We start from the raw sequence: 20,364 nt of genomic DNA, 5'->3' as shown, positions 1-20,364 counted from the left end.
TGGCATCAGATAATATTTCAACAAAGGGAAAAAAAAACGTTACCTGTCAATTTCGGCTAACCTTTAAATAATAAATGTGTATTTGTCTAATTATTTCATACAATATCACTGATTTGTGGTGGCCCGCCACAGATAAATTTGGTGCTCGCTCATAAAGACATTACAGTGCACCTTTGGTCTGCCAGAGAATCAGCTTAGCAACTCTGTCGCTACATTTAGCAAGTAATATGACCCGTCTATATAGACTTTTTCAAAAAAGCGTCAAGGGACTAATCGAACAAAGAGACTTGAGGCGAGTCTGACATGCCACGTAGCGCTCTTGTCAATAAGCATCACATGTTGCTGTTGCATGTTGCATTTTAAAAAATACCAGAAAGAAGTGACAGAACATGTTCCATTGGCAGTTCTCTGGATTTCCTTACTGACTTGATGCAAATATTTCAATTATGCAAATGTTATCATTAGGTCACCTGCCACCGCCACAAATAGATTATGGTATTGCTACTTTATACATGCAGTCGTACAGCAATGCCCAGCCGCAATAGGAAATAAATAAAAGTACAGTATGGTTAGATGTGAAAAGGAAAGTAGAGTAGCCTTGGAAAGCAGCTCACAAGTGAGTGAAGTCGATCACACAATGAGTGTGTGTTCGTGGCAAGTGTTTATTCCACAGACTCACCGGCAACTCTGGGCTTGTCCGAGGACGACGGGCTGGGTTTGGGCTCTTTGTTGCTGAAGGACATGAAGAGGTGTTGACAGAAGTCTTCAGGCAGTTGACTCTCCAGGAAGGTCTGCATGAAGACCTTGAATCCCTCAAAGTCAATCTCCTGCAGACACACAAACAACACTTGCAGTATTTAAGGAGGAGGAAGAAAGTGTTGTTTGTTCTTTGGAGTTAAATATTTGATGGCTTCACATTTTGGCGTCAAGAGTGGGAGGCATGGATCTATTTGGGAGTATTCTTAGTTTGCTTAAATGCTTCTTGAATTAGAAAGTATTTTCATAGAAATGCACAAACACGGGCTGCACGCCAGCCAAGTGGTTAGCGCACAGGCCTCACAGCAAGGAGACCCGAGTTCAATTCCACCTTCTGCCATCTATGTGTGGAGTTTGCATGTTCTCCCCGTGCATGCGTGGCTTTTCTCCGGGTACTCCGGTTTCCTCCCACATTCCAAAAACATGCTAGGTTAATTGGCCACTCCAAATTGTCCATAGGTATGAATGTGAGTGTGAATGGTTGTTTGTCTATATGTGCCCTGTGATTGGCTGGCCACCAATCCAGGGTGTGCCCCGCCTCTCACCCCAAGACAGCTGGGATAGGCTTCAGCACGCCCACGACCCTCGTGAGGATATGCAGTAGAAAATGAATGAATGAATGAGTGCACAAACACGATGAGAGAAAAAGGAGGAAGTGACTCCTACCTGGCTGAGAATCTCCTGTTTCTGTTGCAGATAGAGAAGAATTAAAGATGCATGGATCAGTACAAGTCACTTTAATAACGACTCAACACAAATTTCCACTGTAGTTGAATTCTACAGCAATACTATGGAGTTGGCATCCAAGTACCCCAGGGCGGAGCACAAGCCTGGGCAGAGCGTATGGAGACCATTCAACAACTGGGAGCTGGTTTTGGCTGCAGCAGCAAGTTTCTCCAGGGACGCAACCACAGTGACTTCCTGTCTGGTGCTTTTATTTTCTGTGGTGTACTTCCTGCCGGGTGTGTTCTGAGGATCCATCACCTCAGTGGATCGCTGCAGGGCTGCTGGCGATTGCAATTAGTTGGGTTGATAAGCCCAGCGTGCCATGGCCGGCGGTGGTTTATTGCCTTCTCCTCACCTAAGCTGTCACCTAAACTGCTTCCTTACCTGCTGCGTATGTTCAAGATGTCCCGTTGTGTTTTTTCACAGAGCTTTTCCCTCTGTTGCTTTTGTTATCCGCTTAATAAAAAGCCTTTTAATTGCATCTTGCTTCTGTCGCTGCACAATGCGGGTCCAGCAATCAATAGTCAAATCCTGACACCCTGCATATTCACACTTCAGCATTCACGCCCCCGCATGTGCCGATTACTGGTCGAAAAATGTTTTTCCATTTATCATTATACATGACCATAATACAATGTCACATCAGTGCAAGATGGCGGTTTGCGTTTGCCCTGTTTTCGGAAGAAGTTTGGGATGGCTCAAAATGCTCGGTTTCAAAGGGCGTTGCAAAACTGTTCCTTTGTGATGTCAGAGATGAGTGGGCTTCCTTATGGGCGTGGCTGTAGGCATCATACACTGCCCTCCCCCAAGCTCTGCCGCTGTTTATGAGGCAAGCTCAGGCAGAAGTTTTTGGGGCAAGAGCATCACAGCACCGTCACAGCACGTCACAGCACCGTCACAGCACCGTCACAGCACCGTCACAGCACGTCACAGCACGTCACAGCACCGTCACAGCAGCATCACAGCACCGTCACAACACCATCACAGCACCATCACAGCACCAGCGGTGCATCTGACAAAGTGTGTGCGACAATGAGCGCTCCTGCTTGGGCAGGCGAGGTTCGAGGAGTACAGGCGGTGCCTACTCTTTGAGGTCATACATGGTAAGTCAGGTGTAATAGGTCAGGTAACAAAAGAAGGCTTGACATTTAAAACTCTCAGCAACTTTGCCATTAAATTAACATTTTTGCAAAGATTTCGGTTCGTGTTCTGCTGGTTGAAGAAAAAAAGTTGAAGAAATAATTTAAGATAGGTCATGAAATAATAATTGCAGATGCAGCATTGGCACCAGACAGCGACGGCAGTCTGCCCCCCATGTAGCCCACCACCACAGCTTCAAAGAAAACCCTGACTGTAGTTTCCTAATAGAGGGTTGGCTGCACATACCTCTTCGGGATTGTACTTTGCCAGCACGCCATCGCCATGGAACTCCTGCAGCACGTCCTTCAGCTTCTTGGTTGAATCTGAGCAACAAATCAAAGACACACAAGCACGTCATTGAATGCACTACAATGCGTGGCTTTGAATGCACCATCAGTACATGTATGATTAAGAGAGACTTCATCGCCACTGAACCATCGTCACAACTTGTTTGACCGCCTCTTGCCGGCGCGGTTGTCATCATTCCTGACCGCCATGGCAACGTGATCCATAATGGAGGGGGGTGATTGTGTCACATTGTGCGGGGCTGACTGCAGAGTGTCAGGCTTGAAAAACACACTGCAGATGTTCCTGTTAGCAATGATTGCGTTGCACGTGATCACACACTCACAAAGTCATTGTTGAATGGGACATTCGGTGATGCTCATTGTCAGGCTGCAGCCAGAATATTCCACAGCCTGAACCTGCTGGAACATCCCACTCCAAATACTGCATGCCCGGGGTGTGCACTTTTATGTTCTGGCTACACTTTTTCAATTTGTTTTTATTTGTCATTTAGAGCAAAACAATCCTAAAACCTTACTCAGCAAACCTCCAAGCTAAATGGGCTGTGTGCAACATGTGCAAAAGTCATGAGCCGTCAGCTCTCGCCTGAAGTCAGCTAGGATAGGCTCCAGCATACCCCCGCAACCTTTGTGAGGATAAGCGGCAGAAAACGAATGAATGAATGAATAATGCAACAACATTGTGCACGAGAAACCAGTCTGTCACGCGATGCGACCCCAGGATGCAGAGAGCAGGACCAAAATGCAGGTAAAAGGAATTTAATGGCACTTGAGCAATGCAGACAGCAACTACCAGGCAAACCAAACACAAAGACAATTCACAATGAAGTCACAACAGAAAGAGCACGCGCCTGAACTAAATAGGGATGATGAAATTAGAAGCAGGTGCGTGAAAAGAGCAGGAGCAAGGAAAACGGAAGGGAACAACAAAGGAAGTGGTTACCAAAATAAGGGCATGGAAACCGGAACAGAGGCAAAGAAGGAAACTAAGAGAGCTGTCACGAGGGGGTGAAGCCCGCTGTATCATTCATTCATTTGGGGTGACTGGACATTATGTACATGAGACATTCATTTTGGGGTTTTGTGGGGCCTTTTGGAAGTAATCTGCAACAAAATGTGAGGTACCACAGTCATTTGTCAGTTTGAAACCAATGGAAACATCTGTGTCCCATTAAAAAAAACAAATTGCCACTCACATTCCTTAGATTGTCTTGTCATTTTTCTAGATGTCAAACTCTATTAATTTAAAGTCTGCAAAAAGCCAGATTAGCTGAGTTGAAGGGTCAAATCTATACATGTTCTAACATTCCCTGTTTTCAACCAATCCTCAGGGACTAATACTGTGTGTGTGTGTGTGTGTGTGTGTGTGTTAGAGAGAGCAAGAACATTGCTTGAGTTGGTGCTTTGTCACAATTTCCAACCAAGTCCTTCTGTACTTCCAGGACTAGTTGCTCTGTGTCTGTACAAGAACCCCACTGATCTGGTTGAAGATGCTCATGATAGCAGAGGTTTAAATATCACATCTGCTGTCACCTATTAAGCTCGGGGTGTCCAAACTTATTCCACAGAGGGAGGCTCACAGCAGCTCATGTCAAACATGTCAAAGCCACAATCCCACGTATGTGTGTGACAGTCGGTCGGCTAAGCTAATAACCCCAAAAAGAACTGAATTGAATTTCTCAGCGTGGAAGTTTGCCAAATTCTCCTGAAAGAAAGAGTCCTAACCACTGGAAGTTGTCTTCAAAAAGTAAGTACATACGTTTTTTGTGTCAATGAAGGTCATTTTGTTGTTCCTTTTTTCATATCATACGGCCAGTAGCAGGGCTGCAGCCAGGAATTCTGGGTCCCATGAAAAAAATCTCTCTCTCTCATTTTCATTTTTAAAGCCCTCATTTTATTAATTCATTATTCATGTTAGTAATTATTTTTTGGGGGCCCAGGCAGTTAAGGGATATTGAAATTGTCCTGACATTTTCACTTTATAATAAGGAAATAGGTTTTTCCACTTCTCATGGGTTGGGTCTGGCACCAATTAACCACAACAAAGGAGGCAGTCCTTTACTCTATAGTGACTCCAACACTAATTACTCTGTAGCAGCCCTAAGCTGTGATCAGTACTTCTGGATGATCGGGGCTTCCCTAAAATATACCATACTATACTATAGCTTCATATTAATCATTGTTTTTAGTTGTTGTTAATTATTAGTTGTCTAAGGGGCCACTTTCTCTGTTTCCACAAAGTCTGCGCTTTGTGTTGGCTCATTTGTGATTGGCTGGCGACCTTTCTCCGTACCTTTGGTGCGCTGTTTTGTCACCAAACTGTCACTGCGCCAAGGTGAAAATGTGGACTCCTTCCATTGTGCACCGCCACGCCCATCTCGGCGCAGTCCAGTCTACCAAATTGGCTGCGCACAGTGGGGCACTGTACCAAATTACCACTGTGTGGGCTGTGCCATGAAATGAGAGCCCATAGTCTCTCCAAGATGTCCTGGTCCTCCATGAGGCCTATCCGATCTGATAAAGTAAAACTCGGGCTGGTGTCGCCAGTCCAATACCAACCAATACCAATTCACATCATGTGTCTGGTTAAAAGTCTTATATTGCATATCATGGCATAAATTGCTAAACATGACGTGAATTTATTTTTGTAAGTAATTATTAATGTGACTACTGTAGAGTAGATAGAAACATTTTCATGTTTTTCATTTCCGCCTGCCAGTGTTCAACACTAAATATGTTGCAGGAGACACACACACACGTGCACACACACACACACGTCGTTTTGCCTTTGTGGCACATAAAACCTGCACGGCTCCCAGAGCACTCCAAAGACAGATGAGAATGTTGAAAATTTGAAGCTTAATGTTGTTGTGTGTGTGTTTGCATGTTCACTTACAATTTGTGGGTAAATGATTTAAGAACAAGGTACGTCGCAATTAAGGAAACTAGCACAAGCATCTAAAACACCCGTGAGGAGCTCCAGGGGATGCTTAGTGCAAATCAATAATGACAACACATCTTTGGGATAGCGGATAGCAAATAAAAGCTCTGACACTGCCAACGCAACAAACACGTAAGATCCAAGCCATATTGTTCCTCCAGCTATTGTTTGGAATGACTGGCCCTCACGGGCCCCAAGTACTTCTCAACGTTTGTTTCAAAGTACACGTGGGTGGCGTGCGACTTCGGTCGGCACATCCTCACATTTTCCATCCCTGCTACATCGAAGGGGAACGTAAAGCGGAGGCATAGATGGCGCATTGTGCCGAGCAGCCACATGGCGGTCATGATGAATTGCTCACGACTCAAATTGCAGCGTGCACATTAAACGCTTGAGCATCTGCAGCTCAGATGGAGAATTACCGTCATGCAACGACACTGCAGGAGTACAGTGGGAATATATGACAGCAGAATGTGCTGCTTGAAACGACGACCATCACATGTGCAGTAGAGACCATTTTATTCACAGGGTTGTGCAAATAAATGTGATGCAATTGAGACGTCGGTAAAAATGTCTATTTTTGACACGCTAATAAAGCCTGGATTATGCTGCTGCGTGTAGGTGCCACCTTATGCTACACTACCTGCCTCCTCCTCTTCATAGCATTGCACCAGGTTGTCCAACGTACGGTCTGGGGGCCACTTGCTGCCTGGGGCAGTTTTTTCGTTAGCCTGCGGCGCATTCTAAAAGTATGACTTAAATTAAAAATAACAAAACCAAAAAAGTCTACAGTAATTTTAAAAGAAAAAAGTTGTGATAATTACAGAAAAAAGGCATTCATGTCATTTTAGTAGCTTTAAGTTCAAATATTATTGGCACTTATGGACCAAGAATAAAGTGAAAATATGAGAATAAAGTCATAATTTCAAGAAGAAAATTTACAAAAAGAAAGTTAGCAATAGTTGGAATGAGGAAAAGTTCCAGACAGTTGATGCCCTTGGTGCCTCCTGGAAACACTCGTATCAAGCGTACCCAAACCAATTTCTGAAGAGATTAACAAGAACGGTGGAGCGACTCATTACTGAGTCCTACTGAGACATTTTTTGTTTTGGTTAGGAGAGTTTTTGAGCAATGGTCTTAAACTTTTGAGCAGCTGATAAACAGCCTATTTCACTTTAATTGTAGTTTTCAATAAATGAAATAAATAAAAGTCCTTTTTGTCCCACTCCCCCTTCTTATATTGTATATTGTATCTAAAACCTCATTAAGATCCAAATGTGCAAAAGACAGATTCTATCTATATTTCAGCTGGTCTGTATATATATGTATATTTAAAAAAATATCATAAAACAAAATAAAACACCAAGAACGGCCATGCTGTAAAGTGGAGAGAGATTACTGTAATCATAAAGTGTGCTCCTATCATGATAGGGTTATAATAGTACACTGTCACATACTAAGAAAAGAGAAACAATACCAAAAAGCAGTTTTTCTTGTTTATATTTAAATTTGACCCTGACAGTTTCCAATCCAACCAAAATGGCCACAGTCATTTATATTGTAGTGTCGCTGGGAACACTTCCTGGTTCCCAGCGTGCTTTGCAGCACCGTCGATGTAAATACAGTGCATCCGGAAAGTATTCACGGCGCTTCACTTTTTCCACATTTTGTCATGTTACAGCCTCATTCCAAACTGAATTAAATTAATCTCTTACCTCAAAATTCTACACAAAATACTCCATTATGACAATGTGGAAAAAGTGTTTTTTTTACTTTTTTTGAGTTTATTAAAAATAGAAAACTAAGAAATCACATTTACATAAGTATTCACAGCCTTTGCCATGAAGCTCAAAATTGAGCTCAGGTGCATCTTTTTTCCACTGATCATCCTTGAGATCTTTCTACAGCTTAATTGGAGTCCACCTGCAGTAAATTCAGTTGATTGGACATGATTTGGAAATATAATAACTGTCTATATAAGGTCCCACAGTTGACTGTGCATGTCAGAGCACAAACACCAAGCATGAAGTCAAAAGAACTGTCTGTAGACCCGCGAGACAGAATTGTCTTGAGGCACAAATCTGGGGAAGGATACAGAAAAATTTCTGCTGCTTTGAAGGTCCCAATGAGCACAGTGGCCTCCATTATTCGTAAATGGAAGACGTTTGGAACCACCAGGACTCTTCCTAGAGCTGGCCGGCCTTCTAAACTGAGCGATCGGGGAAGAAGGGCCTTAGTCAGGGAGGTGACCAAGGCCCCGATGGTCACTCTGTCAGAGCTCCAGCGTTCCTCTGTGGAGAGAGGAGAGCCTTCCAGAAGGACAACCATCTCTGCAGCAATCCACCAATCAGGCCTGTATGGTAGAGTGGCCAGACGAAAGCCACTCCTTAGTAAAAGGAACATGGCAGCCCGTCTGGAATTTGCCAAAAAGCACCTGAATGACTCTCAGACCATGAGAAACAAAATTCTCTGGTCTGATGAGACAAAGATTGAACTCTTTGGTGTGAATGCCAGGCGCCATGTTTGGAGGAAACCAGGCACTGCTCATCACCAGGCCAATACCATCCCTACAGTGAAGCATGGTGGTGGCAGCATCATGCTGTGGGGATGTTTTTCAGCAGCAGGAACTGGCAGACTAGTCAGGATAGAAGGAAAAATGAATGCAGCAATATATAGAGATATCCTGGATGAAAACCTGCTCCAGAGCGCTCTTGACCTCAGTAGACTGGTCATGTACCTTGACCATATAGACAGTAGACATTAGCACACAGCCAAGATCTCAAAAGATTGGCTTCAGAACCACTCCGTGAATGTCCTGGAGTGGCCCAGCCAGAGTCCAGACTTGAATCCGATGGAACATCTCTGGAGAGATCTGAAAATGGCTGTGCACAGACGTCTCCCATCCAACCTGATGGAGCTTGAGACTTATTGCAAAGAAGAATGGGCAAAACTGCCTAAAGATAGGTGTGCTAAACTTGTGGGATCATATTCAAAAAGATTTGAGGCTGTAATTGCTGCCAAAGGTGGATCAACAAAGTATTAAGCAAAGGCTGTGAATACTTATGTAAATGTGATTTTTTTGTTTTCTATTTTTAATAAATTCAAAACATGTCAAAAAAACCTTTTTTCACATTGTCATAATGGAGTATTTTGTGTAGAATTTTGAGGTAAGAGATTAATTTAATACAGTTTGGAATGAGGCTGTAACATGACAAAATGTAGAAAAAGTGAAGCGCTGTGAATACTTTCCGGATGCACTGTAGCTCTTCGGTTTGTAGTTTCAAGTGGCATAGTTGTTCATTGGTGTTCTGCTCACACCAGGACTGAAAGTCTTCTGAAATCTGATGGGCTGTGTTGTGTTAAGTGAAAGCTTTCTTCTTCTGCTTTTAAAATAAAGTCTTTCCTTATTACAAGACCCTTGAGCGCCACAATATGCTAAACCAATTGCATGAGCATTTCAATAAACATGTACTGTGGAATGTAGTACTACAGTTGTATTACCTCGCAGAGAGAAAAAAGCTACAACTCGTACTCACATTGAGCGTACTCCTGCAGGAGGGCAAATTCGGCAGGGGTCAACGTGACCCAGGAGTCCTGGCCACTCATCATGGTGCTCAGGCCTTGCCGAGCATCCCCCCCAAGATAGCAAAACACAGCGGCGCCTTCACACACTACAAAAACACAAAAATGAAAAACAATCAAGTTTGAGAACTCGAGAATAAAGGACGACATTCTACAAATCGGATTTTATGATATTGTGTTTTGCACTTCATTATGCTTCCCAAGTGCAAGGTAGGCTCTTCTGGCGGGAATGCGGCAAAGAAATGAAAAGCCATTTCTATGGAAGTGAAAATGAACATCATAAAAAGCACCTGAGAGATACACTGGCTACTTGAGCGTTACCCCGGTATTTGGCCAACTCTTTTGTGCATAAAGAGAACAACTTCTTTGAAATTGTAATATACTGGCAGGTCATTCTCCAATCAATAACGTTGTCAAAAAAATCAAATGTTGAAATAGCATACTGTAAGTGGGGGCCACTTTGATATACTAGTATACATTAAAGAGGCTCCACCAATCCAATGTAGGTCCACATATTGTACTATAAGCCATAGAAGCACAGCAAATGTGTGTGTTTCTGTAATTGTATATCTCACTAGAAAGACCAAAGAAGGCTGCACGGTGGGCGGGTGGTTAGCATGCAGGCCTCACAGCTAAGACACCCCAGCTCAATTCCACCCTCGGCCATCCCTGTGTGGAGTATGCATGTTCTCCCTGTGCATGCATGGGTTTTCTCCGGGTACTCCGGTTTCCTCCCACATTCCAAAAACATGCTAGGTTAATTAGCCACTCCAAATTGTCCATAGGTATGAATGTGAGTGTGAATGGTTGTTTGTCTATATGGGCCCTGTGATTGGCTGGCCACCAGTCCAGGGTGTACCCCGCCTCTCAGACAGCTGGGATAGGTGACCCTCGTGAGGATAAGCGGTAGAAAATGAGTGAATGAAAGACCAAATAACAAACTGCAGGCCGAAAATGGCCCCCGGACAGCACTTTGCACACCGATGGTGTACAGTGTTTCTTTTTAGAAGGTGCAAGTGCAACAGTAAGAATTTGAACAGGGCGGTGATGATATTATTTTTAAGTTCCTTATCTGAAGTGCAGAGGTGATGGTTGCAGAGTGAGTGTACAATCAGTTGTCATCTCTCCTGCATCAGCATCTCTGCTGCTTTCATCTCCTTCATGCGCTCATCTTTGTCTCGTTATGGTGGTGATGTGTTCAAACACAGGAGCACCGCACCTCATGCATTTTAGGTTCATCGGTGAATCCAAATTGTCCTTAGGTATGAATGTGAGTGTGATGATTGTTGGTCTATGTGCCCTGACATTGGGTGTACCCGGCCTCTCGACAGCCTACCCGCCACCCTAGTGAGGATAAGCAGCACAGAAAATGGATGTGTGTGAAATGGACACTATGGGAGGGCCGTTTGGGCAGCCTGGACAGTGCACATGGCAAAATGTACTGAAAAATGTAGAGGGCGGACCAAATGATAAAAACCGTGTACCGTACCATCTCTAGTGGTGACCAGCAATAAGGCTAAAGCTGGTATCCTTGAGCTTGTTAAAGGATCTGCTCCCATGAAAGTGACAGCAATAACTAAGGCATTTCTCATTTCGGTTTGTGTTTCTCCCCCCAATAAGCCACGGATATAAAAGGTAAGGAACTCTTGTATAAGAGGCGACTAACACCAAACTCCATGACATCCTAGAAATGGAACTTGTTTGTGACCAGAGGACCACCTGTATTAGAAAACTACTGTTTGTTGTACAGCACATTAGGAAATGATAACGCAGGTGCTGGATCCTGTGTGATGCAACAAGTGGTAGTTGCCTGCTTTTGTGCATTCAAGGTTGTATCCAGCTCACGTCAGACTGAGAGCCGTTGCTATGATGACAGCACGAAACGCAGCCTTGCGACGTGCTGCGTCCCAACCCAGCCAGGAATTTCAACTGAGCCCACGAGTGCTTCTGCATTAATGAACCTTTAAGGGCCGGTCACGGTGCAACGTTTCAATGATGCACTTGAGGTGGAGAAAAGCATCTATTAGGATTTCAGGACCCAGCATCCCCCTTGTGGCACTGGTGTGTGTCCAGTGAAGCTTACGTGACTACAAGCTTGAGGAGCATCAGCCATGTTTGGATGCAGAGGCATAATTTAGCATCAATTATTGACAAGTGTTGTGTGAAGGAAAGGCAAACGCCACACATTGTGCGTGGGAATCCGCCTCCCGCCTCATGCCGGATCTCATTGCGTCTTTTTCTCATTCCCTGGCACATTTGATAAGCAGCATCCTCACACAAGTCTCTAGCTGGCGTGATCGGCTGTGTGGTCACGCTCCGGTGGTCCCGCGCTGTGGAGGATCCAGTGCATCCACACACACAAACACACAGGCGACCACTGCGACACACATGAGCTGCAGAAATGTGAAGAAACATCCACATTCTCACCTGCTGCGGATCCAAGGCTGGGGATGGAGGTCCACGGTCATATTCCCGATGTATCCACCTCTGGATGTACGCCGATGATCCAGTGATGGGTCCAGTGGACGTTATGCAGGAGTGTGTAATCAAATGTGGAGCGTGAAGAGGCGGCGGTGCGGCTGCAGCCCACACTTCATGTCAGGGGGGATGCTGTTTGTTTTCCTCCAGTCACCAGAGAGCAAGAGAGAGAGAGAGAGAGAGAGAGAGAGAGAGAGAGCGGAATCATCACTTTTCCATACTCCCGCTCATGCACGTCACACATCCCTCCCCTTGGTCACTCTCCTCCTTACTCTCCAGCCTTATTTTTGCATCCTCCTCCTCTCCTTCTTGCTCCGGTGAATGAAGCATCCACGTTAGCATTCGGCACAGCAGGCGGTAAGCGCACCAACTTGTGGGAAATCCTTGCCGCGAGAGGAGGGGGGCGCTGGGAGATGAGCGGGAAAGGAGAGACATCAATGATTTATTATGGAAGTGAGCACACACACACACAATGCCTTTCATATTCATGAGTGATGTCATCCAGCAAGAACTGCAAGGTCAAAGGCAACCACAATGTATCCCTCAGGGCATCTTCTGGATGTCCTCCTGCTCTGTCACTTTTGTTTTTAATTGAATTGTCGAATTGTTAACACAAAACAGGTTGTTATAGTTTTACAATGATAGTTTTATATGCAGTAAAGAATTCCAATATATATATACATACATGATGAATGGACGGGATAAATGAACATTTAAGATGACTTTTACCGTATTTGATTTTTGATGTGATTGTTGCCAAAGGCATGATGTAGCAGTGAGACATCACACTTCCTGTTTTGCCATGAGTTATTTAATGAATTCAATTGTGTTTCACACCTCAATAATTCAAAATGGAACCAAATAAAGTTTCAAGTGCCAGCATTTTGATACAGGAGGTGAAAAACAGTACTGAATTGAATTCGAGAAATAAGAAATGGCAGAACAAGAAGGTGGTGATCATGATGATCTCCCTACAAAATTGTGTGTTTGGCAACAATAATTGTTGTTGAAAACTGAATTTTGACACCAAGGTTTAACTGTACAGAATAGCAGACACACACTCATTAGCATCCCCCAACTTGCACTAAGTGAAAACAATCCTTTTGTCGGCTTCCATTTTACTGGCATTGACACGACTTTACGTCGTCACATTAAAAAAGCAACATGAACAGCTACGCACATATACACAAAATCACAAGTGAGCTTTATAAGCCCTGGTTCTGTTCTGTCTCCATTCAGTGGAAAGTAAGCAGTCGCCATGGCAACCTCTATGTGCAGATGAACCCTTCCAATAGATCCACATCAGCTGCTTCCTTCCCTTTGCAAGGCACCGTGTTGTTTACATTTCCAACCTCTGCAATGAGGAATGGGTGCAAGCGCTACCACGATGACGCTCCAGCTCAACAATGACGTGTCTTTTACAGCATATTTCAGCAGCAACCACAAAAAACATGCTTGCATCAATGGCTCCAACCCTAAACTTAATAGCAGCAAATGTTCCACCACAGTGTCTCCAGCACATGGCGCCCTGCAGCTCTCGTAAGCACACGTATTTATATATAAATCACTACTCCACTTCTGTGCTAAAAATAGCCGCGGGAGTGTGGAGCACTATGCATGCACCCTTATGTAACGTCTACAAGCCATGACCTCAGGGATTCCTTCCAGAGGAAGACCGCAGACGGATTGCCAGAGACCAACCACTGGACCCTCTCCCTGACCCCACACTTGTGTGCCCCCAGCCCGCCGTCCGTCATCTCCCAGGCTGCAGCTCCAACCATGAAGAGAGAGCGACGTTAATGCGCATCACTTCATGGCCTCCTCGAGGCATCTGTCTGCTCCAGCAAATTGTCTGCAAAGGAGGCGGGGAAGAAGTGGATTCGTGGAACTGCAATGGGATGCGACATTAGTACACCTTCACATGCATTCAAAGAGGTCCTCCACGAGGCACCAGATTCTGAAAGTATGATAACCAAAAATACCACACTTTCACAGTATTACGGTATGTTGTATTGAAATAGATAAGACAAAAACAACTTTTCTTTGAAATGGTCATTTTAAACAACGTAATGTATTGCAATGTAATGTAACTTACATTGATTATGAGACTTTTAAAACCGCAAATTCGAAGCCAATTCCACTAAATTTACATAAGAACCAAAACTTAAAATGATCATCGTGCATAATCAAAAATGTAGTACCTCGTAAACTAATACCATTTAATGCTTTTTAACCCTGCAGAGTCCTTGGGAAAATATTATTTAAATTGCACAACATGTGCAAATATTGATTAATCACATTCAGTGAACAATGGAACATGCTTTTTCATATTCTACTATTCTCCTTTTTGGGCATATTTTGGTTGTTTTTGTTTTTCAATAAAATATTCCAAATGGCTCTCAACCACATTACGAACATATTGCAGTTCATTAGATTGCATAAGTGTGCCTAATGGAGTGGTGCAGCTGTGACTGATATACATGAGTTTTGTTGTTCTCCGCCAACGTGCCACAGATGTTGCTGTGTTCACGTCCTACTGGTGTGTAGGCCTGTCATGATAACAAATTATTGCTGATAAACGATATTGTTTATTTTGAGACCATTTTTCCATTGATGTACCAGTAATGATAATATGCAGCAATTAATTTTAATATCTCAAGCATGTTTAACATTGTAATTGGACTGTCAAGTGACATAAGTAACATAATAAAGGTTTTTGTTGAAATGAAAATTTGCTTCTTTTATTAAAAAAAATCATCAAAACCAATTAAAAATAGACAAACATAGACAATTAAAATTTCTCTGTGTAGAAAAAAAACACTTCAATAAAAGCTATACAAAAAATAAATAAAATACAGTATCAAGTCACCAAATTGCACTTTAATAAACACTGACCATTGAATGTCGGTTAGCATTCATTAACAGAAACTATTTTTTAAATATCATTCCTTAACATGCAGCGAGCGACACTGTCTGTGAGGGTGCACCATTTTGTTTATATTTACGTTGTCCGCCATACACCTCAGTAAGCGTTGACCGTCCTCTGCACCTCGAGTGGCAGCTTTTTCTCGCAGTTGGGAAAACTGGACGGGATGGTGGCCTTAAAGGTGAGGATGCAAGTTGCTTGTATTCACCTTTTCCATCACCACTACTTTCAAAGAAATGAAACATATGGGCTCAGCAGTGTTCATCGGCTCTCCTTGTTCATTCTGTCTAAAACCAAAATATGCCTTCAATCATATTTGCGTTTTCTCACTAGCATCCATTGATCCGGTTGCACAAGATCCAATGGAGATTTATTCTATGGAGCTGGCCCGGCTAAGGTCCAGGATCTATATCATCTCATCCCTTATCGCAATCAGTAGTCAACATAAACGGACCCCAATAATTATTCCACATTATCACATTCAACTACAACCACTATCGTTATTTACACATTTATCATCATTCATTTCAGTCATTGTAGATAAAGCATTTTAGATGATGTTGCAATAATTACATCATGTATTAGATCCAGCTCCACATTTGTGTAATGACTTGCATCCCTTCTGCCACCAAGATTCACTCTCTTTTCTGGCGAGCTCAGCTTCTAAACCTGTAGCGCATCTTCTGTATATTCAGGCTCAAAAAGATAAGTAAGGTTCTGGATGCTCATTTGGCTAAAAGTAGTCGGTGGTGGCTCTCACAAAGTCTGCTGTGATTTGAAGCAGCAAACAGACTGACGCTTGGCATGCTGCTGTTGTTGACAGAAGTAGCACTAGATGTGAAATCAACAAGGCCAGGAAAGAAGTTTCAGTTATGTATAAAGTGATCAAAATAGGGCAAACAACTCTAGGTATTACATGCTATCATAAATGTACCTGATGCAAGGTCGCAGTATCAAATATCAAATGATAAAATGTTGTTGGGAGTTTTTTTTAGAGGTCTTTATAGTCAAAATAGGTGTGTCCCATGACATGCATTGTTAGCTCCCTCATGTTAACCGATTCTCTCTCTTTAGAAGGCACACAGAATCCTTGTGATCGCTCTTTTGTGGTCCACTATGGCATATTATTTGTCAAATGTAAAAAAAGATAATAATGACACACCTTTGTCCGTCAGCGTACTATTATTGTATTACCAATGTAACGTACTAACCACCAGTGACCAGTGTAACACACTACTGTAATGCCGCTGCTTGTGGATAAGGAGAGACTTCAATGCAGTCAACATTCACACAGGAGCTGCTGTCGGCCACAACTCACCCCAGTCACGCACACGCTCCACACTCAAATCCAGCTAACTGACATCACACACATCACTTCCCGGGCCCCGCCTCTTAAAGGCACACACAAGTCTTACACTACCTTCTGAATACCTTACATTTCTAGATTTGTTTTATTTCAAAATGCTACATTTAGATCAAGCATACGTAAAAAAATAGTCACATTCAACCACAAAACAGTGATCATTTATTATTTTTTGACAGATTGACTATGCAATGTTCGAACTGCGATGTATCAAGAGACAACTTTATTAGATAGACGTTGACATGTTTCGACTGTCCCCTGCAGTCTTCTTCAGAAGGGTCACCTAAACACTACGTAGCTGTATTTCCCACCCCACAGGTGGGAAATACCTAAAATACCTACAAATATGTCTGAGTGGAAGTCACTGAGCATATATTCCATAAGAAGACAAAATGAACCTATTCCAGCGAGCAGCTTGGATAAATGCTCAGATGCTACATGACCATCAGCATGCTAACGCTGGTAGCCAGACCGGCTGTGGAACGCAAAGGTATGTGAACTAAAACAGGTTTGAAAACTTCAGCAAAGCTTCACTGAAAAAGACATTGCATTCTTTGCTTTTCCTTTTGCTTTTCATAAAAACAATTGCCATCTTGTTAACGAAAAGCCAGCTAAGAGGTTGAAACGGCATCTTTTGGCTGCAGCCCGCTGAGATTTAATTGTCATCGACAGCCGCATCGATCGTCCATCTCGAGCGACATTTGCTGCTTCCATTAAAGCCCCCGGGCAGCCCACCCTCGTTATCCATTAGGAGGGTTTCATGTAAAGGTGAATGCCTCCTCCTGGTCTGATCGATATGTCTGCTTTGTGCTGATATGAGTTCACTGATCACTACATTCTAATGGATCGCCGTAGCTCACATCTGCTGGACAACAACATTGACGCTCAAACTGCCCCAAAGTTGTATTTTCTACACCTTTATTTAGACATGAGTTTAATCATGATTGCCTTTGCTTTTTACACTTCCTGGCAACACTCAGTCAAGTTTCTTGAACACTTCTCTTTGTTTGCACATTGGAATGGAGCCCAACTCACTTTAGTTCCTTCTGTAGCAATTGCTTTATTTATTTAGTACAACATGTATTGACGCTTTAAGCAATCCTTTGTGGCCTTTTTCACAGCACAACCTGAGCCCATCCATACTAGTCAGGTCACAATAGAACAGCTGTTTCCAGCTGGTGCGCTAAGTTCCCCAACATATGGGAACCTCACTCCATTGACTTCATGACACTCTTTCTGCTGCTTGGATGTTCCAGTTAATGCCTTCATTCTCCAAAAGTTACTGGGTGCATGGTCTACAAAAAACAATTAGCATCAGGTCATAAGACGTTGGCATTATCAGGTGTGCCTCAAGGCAACCTCCTCCTTTATTTTCATTTATTATAATTCATTAATTGGATTTACACACTTTTTATTGGAAAATTGATTTGATTAGAGTTTTACCTTTTGAAACCAATTAATGATGCTAAGGGATCCATTTTTAAGTTTTCTGTGAAATGACTTTTTGGCCCCGTTTGCCAGTGTCCTAAAAATGTTCATATTATGTAAATAATGCAACAAAAAACATACAGGCAGCTGGGTGCAAATTACAAGGTCATAGAGTCTCCACTTCCTAATCGCCACTTCCCACCACAATCATGTAGTCCCACTGGTAGTCCTGCAAAAAAATGTTACCGATGTTGTAGAAAACAGAATGCTGAAATGCTAAAGCTACATACTATTGAGAGACATCTTGAAGTAACCTCATTTCTTAAGAAACTTCAGACTGTCCAGTCTCTACTTCCGGATTGGAATCGGGATGCAACACATATGGCTGTATATTAAAAGCGGACATATTAAAAAGATAGATTTATTTATTAAGTTTATTGTCAACTCCTATACTGTTTATCCACTCTTATAAAGTTGGGTTCAGCAGCTATCCAGAAGTCCTCCCGAGCACTTGCGGGTGTGACCTACCAAAGCCGGGTGGGTGTGCCTGAAGGCGGGCCGTGGGTGGAATAAATTAAAACAGACTGTTTTCACGGGAAACACTTGATCCAAGAAATACAGCTGGAATAGGTGCAGATTCCGGTAGACCTACACATTTTACTGTGTCCGTTATCATGTGTAGCTGCTCTATAGGAGTCCATAACTCAATACAAAATGAGCATAATCTGTCCCCTTTAAGCACCATTGGTCCATTGAAGGAAAAAGCAACCCAGATCATGATTGGATCTCCTGGTCAAGCCATCAGGACCATCATGGTTACAACGGGCAATTTTGTGGTATTCAAGGAACCCTTTGAAGATGTTTCTTCTTCTTAAAAGCCTTCTCTCGCAGATGGTTATTGGACTGCACTCAACACCAGTAACTACTTTCTTTTGGGTTGAGGATGGTCTGTCTTGACGGTCGGGATCTTCTGGCTCAGGGCTGGGGGCATTTTGGCATTTTTCGTTCCATAACCCTCGGGATCTTTGAAGAACTTCCAAATGAACGTCCAACCTCAGCGGCAATAGCGCGCTGCAAGAGGCCTTGCTAAAGCAGTTCAAAAATCCCGCCTTTTTGCCTTTGCCACCTGACACAAAATCACATTCAGCCCACAAGATTTTGCCTTTTAAAGGCTGTGCTCTTAAACCTTTCATCAGGGGATGAACAGCCTATGTCACTTTAATGCTTGTTTGCAATAAATTGCTGACTTAAACACTCTCATTTCTTCTTTTTGCATTCTGTAACTACTTAAAATGGAAGAGCTTGCAATTTTTCAACTGGTTGTAAAATTTTAATCAGGTGTGTATATAAGAACCATTATGGTAACATTTGAAAATGCAGGTTCCCTATCACAGCATAATAAATTGCTTAGAAATCTGGCTATATTTTGGCTGCATATACACTCACCTTTTGGATGTCTTCTGCAGCCCATTTAGGCAGCGAACTCATGAGGATAGCGAACCCTCATGGTGGTTGTTCAATCTTGGGTAAAAAAAATGAACAAAAACAAACGTAAAGATATAAGTACAATATAAGTAAGATAACATAAGTACAATTTAGCATCTTCTTGTATTGTAACTGGAAAAGTATGTTTTACAAACACTGCACAAATGTGATGAAAACATGCAAAGAGGCGTTCAAAATGACTGTTTTGCCATCTGCTGCGGTTTTAATGTGACACATTAATATTCACACACCTGCTCACTCCGTAGGCTTCCATGAATCAGCTGTCATGAAGCAATGTCACACTTTCACACCGGTAGATTGGAATCATAATGTACAACACTCCTTTATTCTCTCACTTCTCAATGTACAAGCTATTGTACGTTCACAACAAAAACATTAGAAGTGACATAAATAACCAAGTCAAACATTTGTAAAGCAATCACGCAAGTCATGCTAGCTAGCTAGCTAAAGCTAACTTACCTTGCCAGCTTCATGTTGCTCTACCTGCAAAAATGGTGAGTCTGTTACAGAAAGCCAAAAATGTTAACACAAAACACAGTTCCAAATAAATGATAAATGGAAGGGATAAATGAACATTGATGATTACTTTTACCTTCAATGAAGCCGTGATTCTAGACTTGAGCTACACAATGACAAAGACACAATGTGGCAGCAAGACAACACAAGGACAACATCTTCCTGTTTTGCCACGAGTAGTTTCTTAAATTCAAAAATTCAAGATGTGCTCTGCATTAACATTTTCGCGATTCACTCGCTGATGACGTCACGGGCGAGCCACTTAGCTCACTTCCTGTTTCCATTTGTAACTTAGCAAGCCAGCTTCATTGTTAAAAGCTAGTGTTTTATGATAAAAATACATTTAAAACACATTTGGACAGTAACACGAAAATGTACTTGGGTTTAATGGGTGTGATGGGTTTACAGAACAACACCAGTTTCGTGTACAAAGCTCAAACTGAAGTAAACTGAAACATGCAACATTCATAGTCATCATTCAAAATATACCTTTATTGTCAATCATCTGAATATCTGAAAAATGACATTCTATTGTGGCCTGAAGAAAAAGTACAGTCCAAGCTTGACTGACAGTTCTGAGGACCAATGGACATACTTGTTTTTTTTTTAAAGACCATGTAGTAAAAGCGTAGTTCATTGGTCATTTAGCTACACACGAGTAAGACCTTCAAATCATCCCATAGTGAACATGGGAGTT

General features: G+C 42.6%; 1 protein-coding gene and 1 long non-coding RNA gene across 6 annotated transcripts in view; one reads left to right on the top strand and one right to left on the bottom strand.

The window, feature by feature from the left end:
• Positions 1-19,837, bottom strand: part of dgkb (diacylglycerol kinase, beta) — a 65,150-nt gene extending 45,313 nt beyond the window's left edge. The window contains exons 1-8 of one of the 5 annotated variants that reach the window (XM_078790668.1): positions 19,611-19,634; positions 19,092-19,166; positions 12,201-12,334; positions 11,878-12,072; positions 9,405-9,539; positions 2,869-2,945; positions 1,423-1,443; positions 680-827 (exon numbers count right to left, since the gene is read on the bottom strand). In XM_078790668.1, coding sequence (XP_078646794.1) covers positions 680-827; positions 1,423-1,443; positions 2,869-2,945; positions 9,405-9,477 — 319 coding nt within the window. In that variant the 5' untranslated portion in view covers positions 9,478-9,539; positions 11,878-12,072; positions 12,201-12,334; positions 19,092-19,166; positions 19,611-19,634. Of the gene's footprint in view, positions 1-679; positions 828-1,422; positions 1,444-2,868; positions 2,946-3,022; positions 3,179-9,404; positions 9,540-11,877; positions 12,335-19,091; positions 19,167-19,610; positions 19,635-19,743 lie in introns of those variants that run through there. The other 4 variants (XM_078790669.1, XM_078790667.1, XM_078790670.1 and 1 more) reach the window with 4 other exon arrangements.
• LOC144898512 (uncharacterized) lies at positions 4,622-14,616 on the top strand. The gene is made up of 3 exons (XR_013627395.1): positions 4,622-4,674; positions 13,168-13,467; positions 13,597-14,616. It is a non-coding gene; the product is annotated as an uncharacterized LOC144898512 (long non-coding RNA).
• Positions 19,838-20,364: the final 527 nt, after the last annotated feature.

The sequence above is a fragment of the Doryrhamphus excisus genome, linkage group LG5 (genome assembly GCF_037039965.1).
Source record: "Doryrhamphus excisus strain RoL-2023G ecotype Guam linkage group LG5, RoL_Dexc_Guam_v1.1, whole genome shotgun sequence".
Classification (NCBI taxonomy): Eukaryota; Metazoa; Chordata; class Actinopteri; order Syngnathiformes; family Syngnathidae; genus Doryrhamphus; species Doryrhamphus excisus.
This window is presented reverse-complemented; position numbering and strand designations above follow the sequence as displayed.